The sequence below is a fragment of the Populus euphratica genome, unplaced genomic scaffold, assembly GCF_000495115.2.
Source record: "Populus euphratica unplaced genomic scaffold, PopEup_1.0 scaffold421.1, whole genome shotgun sequence".
Classification (NCBI taxonomy): domain Eukaryota; kingdom Viridiplantae; phylum Streptophyta; class Magnoliopsida; order Malpighiales; family Salicaceae; genus Populus; species Populus euphratica.
Genome location: NW_011500307.1, coordinates 56,799 through 61,463, shown reverse-complemented (window position 1 = coordinate 61,463; position 4,665 = coordinate 56,799). Strand labels below are relative to the sequence as shown.

At 33.6% G+C, this 4,665-nt stretch overlaps 1 protein-coding gene across 1 annotated transcript; it reads left to right on the top strand.

The window, feature by feature from the left end:
* The first annotated feature begins 480 nt into the window (after nucleotides 1–480).
* On the top strand, nucleotides 481–3,091 carry LOC105113450 (transcription factor SPEECHLESS-like). Its single transcript, XM_011009623.1, has 3 exons — nucleotides 481–1,375; nucleotides 1,500–2,033; nucleotides 2,797–3,091. Exons 1-3 carry the CDS (start codon nucleotides 938–940, stop codon nucleotides 2,860–2,862), a joined length of 1,038 nt encoding a protein of 345 aa, XP_011007925.1. The 5' UTR covers nucleotides 481–937; the 3' UTR covers nucleotides 2,863–3,091.
* Nucleotides 3,092–4,665: the final 1,574 nt, after the last annotated feature.

The following is a 4,665-nucleotide window of genomic DNA, read 5'->3' as shown; positions in this document are numbered from 1 at the left end:
TGTATTTCTTTTTTGTAATTATGCTGATGTTTAGGCTACTAGCTAAAGCTCTCTTTACTGTTCATGTTTTCTCTTTTTATTATATATTTATTCTCGATTTCAACAAAAAAAAAAAAAGAGAAGAAGATATACAAGACATGCTCTTCGTCACCAAATGACATAAATTCTTTTTAAAACTATTTTGAAAACAAATTTATTTATCATTAACTAAACACACACTTTAACCCCAAATCCGTACCAAGTACACTTTTAATTTCCTTTCGAGGTGACATCATGCTTGTCTTTCTCCTCGGATGCAATGGAGAACTTTCTTCAAATCTCATGACATAATATATAATCAGCTTCAAGAATGACCACGAAGCCTTGATTTTAAAAAAAAAAAACTTTTAATACAATCTCAGCGGCTTTTCATTGACATCCTCATCTTATTTAACCCCTCTCTCCCCATCGCTCTCGCTCGCTCTCTCTCTCTCTCTCGCCCCCTCCCTCTCTCTCAAGGGCACCTCGTCTTCGTTTCTGAGTTTTCAGTCCTTTGGCTTTGCATGCATTTTCTTGGGATTCTGTGCTCAGTTTCTGCCCTGCAGCTCCTTGAATCCCCGTTAGATCGATCCCCAGAAACAGACGGCAAAGATCAACGTAACTTTCATATAAGAAACTTAAAAAGATAGCAATGATGGTGATAGTTTAGTACCTTTCACATCACCTCTTATATTTACTCTTTTTGGCATCCTTTTCTTGATCTTGACAATCTTATAAAATACAAATACTATACCACTCACAATTTTCATGGCTGCTGTCATCGGCGCCCTCTTATTATTCCACTTCATGCCTCTCTTCTTTCCCCTTTAGCCCTTCATTTTTTCCCATCACTTTCCCTTGAAAATCCAAGAAAACGAAAACTCTTTACAAGAAAGGGAAAGCCAAACGTTGGTTCAAAATGAGTGAGAGTTTTTCTGATTTTCTCGAAGAAGTACAAACTGAATTTGGCGACACTAGCTTTGATGGAGATGATCTGTTTGCTATTTTTGAGAGTTTAGACAGTGTAACAGATTTTCCGCCAGTGATTCCATTAGATGAAGTTGTTGCTAGCTCAAAAGAAAGCGAAGAAACGAGGCGGTTAGTCTCACAAAAGTCTTCATCTTCTAGTGTTTTGCAAGATTTTGATGAGACCAATAATGAGCTTGAAACTTCATCAAAAAGTAAGAGACAAAAGATTGCAGCTTCAGCAGCAACCATAGCTTCTTCAGATCAGGAAGTGAACCCAGATGGGCAGCAACGTATATCTCATATTACAGTGGAACGGAACCGGAGAAAGCAAATGAATGAGCACTTGTCCGTGTTAAGGTCCCTCATGCCTTGCTTCTATGTCAAAAGAGTAAGTTTTTCACTCGGAGTACGTATTGTTCTTTTCTTTTGATGTTCTGTTTCATCTTCCTTTACTCCTAGTGTTTTTTTTTTTCCCTGTCTTAATTTCTATCTTCTTGTTCTACTATGTTTAGGGAGACCAAGCATCAATAATTGGAGGAGTTGTTGATTACATCAATGAGTTGCAACAAGTTCTGCAATCTCTTGAAGCCAAGAAGCAAAGGAAAGTTTATAGTGAAGTTCTTAGCCCTAGGATCGTTTCAAGTCCAAGACTTCCACTTAGCCCTAGAAAACCACCAATAAGTCCTAGACTTAATTTGCCCAATAGTCCAAGAACGCCACAACCATGTAGCCCTTACAAGCCAAGATTGCAACAAGGTTACATTTCTCCTGCCATGGCCAACTCACTCGAACCATCTCCAACTTCTTCTTCTTCCTCCTCCATTAATGACAACATTAACGAACTCATCGCGAATTCTAAGTCAGCAATTGCTGATGTTGAGGTTAAGTTCTCAGGTCCAAATGTTCTATTGAAGACTGTATCTCCTCGGATTCCTGGTCAAGCTGTGAAAATAGTCTCTGCCCTTGAAGACCTTGCCCTCGAGATTCTAAATGTGAGCATTAGCACAGTAGATCATGAAACTATGCTCAATTCCTTCACAATCAAGGTAAAATAAGTCACCTCCTCCAAATTTAATTTCTTGCACCATTTTAATTATCATTTGATATATAAGTTCAAATTAATAATGGAGAGAAAAAAAAAGGAATTTATGCACCAAGTATGCCTCTTAAATTAGATGTACGAAGACAGACATACCAATTCCTCTCATCATGTTTCTTTCTCTCTCTCCCTCTCTCTCTCTTTGTTAGCGGAAGAAGAGGGAAAATATTTGTGAGCAGAAGTACATAGAATGTCACCTGTGAAGTGATTATTTATCTTTTTTTTCAAAGAAATTATTATCTCATGCCCATTAATGGAAAGCTAATTTTATTTTCTTCTTTTAATAGTTCAATTTTCTTGGAAGAAAAAATAATTAAACAGTATTACGAATCAGCTACGCCTCAAAATTGTAGAAATGAATTGAAAAGGACATGACAATTCACTAAATAAATGTGGGATTTATTGTCGTAAAAATAGTAAATATATAATTGCCATGGTTGTATAGTAGTAATTTCATGTCTATTTGTGAGAAAGAACCTAATTGTACCATACACTTGTACTGACTTTGAAGTTAATTATTGCATGTCTCTTGGAACCCACAACATTAACTTAGCTGAAAACTAGGGTATCTTTGCAGCTAGCCATTTGTCTTCATTGAGTTTGAATCCTCTAAGAATTTTGTTTTTGTCTCCCCATGCTAAATTAAATTTATTTAGAGTAGCAGTAATTCATTGAAGCTAATGATTGCCAGTTACTGCTTTTCTTAACAGATTGGAATTGAATGCCAGCTTAGTGCCGAGGATCTTGCTCAACAAATCCAGCAAACATTCTGCTAGCTAGCGTCCCCCAAACCCCAACCTAGCAACTCTTCATCTCCTTCTTTAGAAGGGCAGCAATGAAGAAGTTGAGGAGGGCATTTAGCAGCATTCCTACATAATTAACTAATGTAATTGTAGAGAGAAGTCATGACTTGTTGTAGCTGGCTAGCTAGGATATGACCTTTGTATTGCTTGAGCGTTCTCAATTTCTCGAACTTAATTTATTTCATTGTGCAAATTCAATTTCCATTTCATGGTCAAATCAAATTTCTTGTCTTTCTAGCAGTGTCTACTCACTAGTGTCTGCCTATCTCCTCTTGCCCCTCTTGCTTTCATAGTTGATTGGTAGAGATGAAGAATTTTAGTACTCAAATTGTTTGATTTTCTCGAAACAAAAATCCAACCATCAACATGTATAGATTAATTCTTGATATGAATAAGATGATGTACGTAATTTTTTATAATCAGAATATATATATGAGTTCAAGCGTTATATCAACGAAAATTGGAAATTTTCCAGTTTCCTATAAAATTTTTAGAAAAAAGAAAACTATAGAAGATGAATTTTCTTTTTTCTTAAAGCGTGAGTTTTTTATTTAGTCAACATCGATATTATAATATAAGAGATCATAAAAAGATTTGTTTTTCCAAATTCTGATATAAAAAATAAAATGAGATCTTTTTTGTTCATTTAATTTTTTATTTTCAATTTTTATTATTATTTTAAATGCAAGTTAAACAGGCCTTTTTTTCATGTTGGAAAATTTGTATCCAATAAGCATCATTAATTTTCTTTTGAGATTATTATTATTATAAGATATATAAAGAAAGTTACGAAGTTAATTATGAAAGTAGACACTACCTTCATTTCTCCCAAGTACAATTTGAATTATTTTCCTCCTCTAGGAGAGGGAACAATATCCATTATTTATAACTTAAAATTGAGAGTACTTTGCAATATTGAGATTTCAATTTTCAAATTAGAATTCAATCCTTTCATATCTTGAAAAAGGTGAGAAATTTAAACAAGAGAGATGATTATCTAAGTAATCTAAACTTTCAATATTGCATAGCCCCAGAAGCAAGGTCCTCTCTCTTTCTCTCACCAGAACATTTCATCTTAAACCTCAATTTGTGCAAACCTTTTTATTTTTTCAGATCTGATTTGTAAGTTTGATTATTTTTTGAACGAAAGTCTCATGTCTTAGGTTTTTTAAATAAAGATTTTGAGGTTTTATTAGTTATTGAGAGGGATTGACATTTATTAATAGTGTTAGGAAACCAAAATCTTCCATTATTGAGAGGGATTGACATATATCAAATGATCACTCTTTTAGAAGAGTACTTAATTAAGAATTTATATATATATGGGTTGCTTAACAAGAATATAACTCTTAATGAATAAAAATAAATAAATAATTTCTTGAAGGTTAACCTTTTCAGACACAAATGCATTTAATTAAATTGACCTAATATATCTTTTCAAAAGCAAGCATCAGAGACACGCGCGCAGCACGAACTCTCATACATCAATTTAGTGGACCAAATTCTTCAAAATCTTCCTGGAAAAAAAGAAACGGTTAATGCTTGACATACTCTTTCTTTTTGTACATGAAATGTCCTTTCATTATTTTTTTATTTTAGTAAAAAGAAACCATTTACTTTCTATTTTTATCATTTTTTTGTCCTCGTTGCAGTTAATCTCATTAAAGCCGTTGGAAATGGACACATGTCATGTGCTCACAACATATGTTTTTGCTAATGTATATTTTGGTTCTTAGATTTTTTTAAAAAATATTATTTTGGTCACTATGTTATTTC

Excerpts from the sequence above, each read along its gene's own strand:
- LOC105113450 (XM_011009623.1), top strand. The coding sequence starts at position 938 with ATGAGTGAGAGTTTTTCTGATTTTCTCGAAGAAGTACAAACTGAATTT. Across the intron at positions 1,376-1,499 it reads CTTGCTTCTATGTCAAAAGA|GGAGACCAAGCATCAATAAT; the intron begins GTAAGTTTTTCA and ends TACTATGTTTAG. Across the intron at positions 2,034-2,796 it reads TCAATTCCTTCACAATCAAG|ATTGGAATTGAATGCCAGCT; the intron begins GTAAAATAAGTC and ends TTTTCTTAACAG.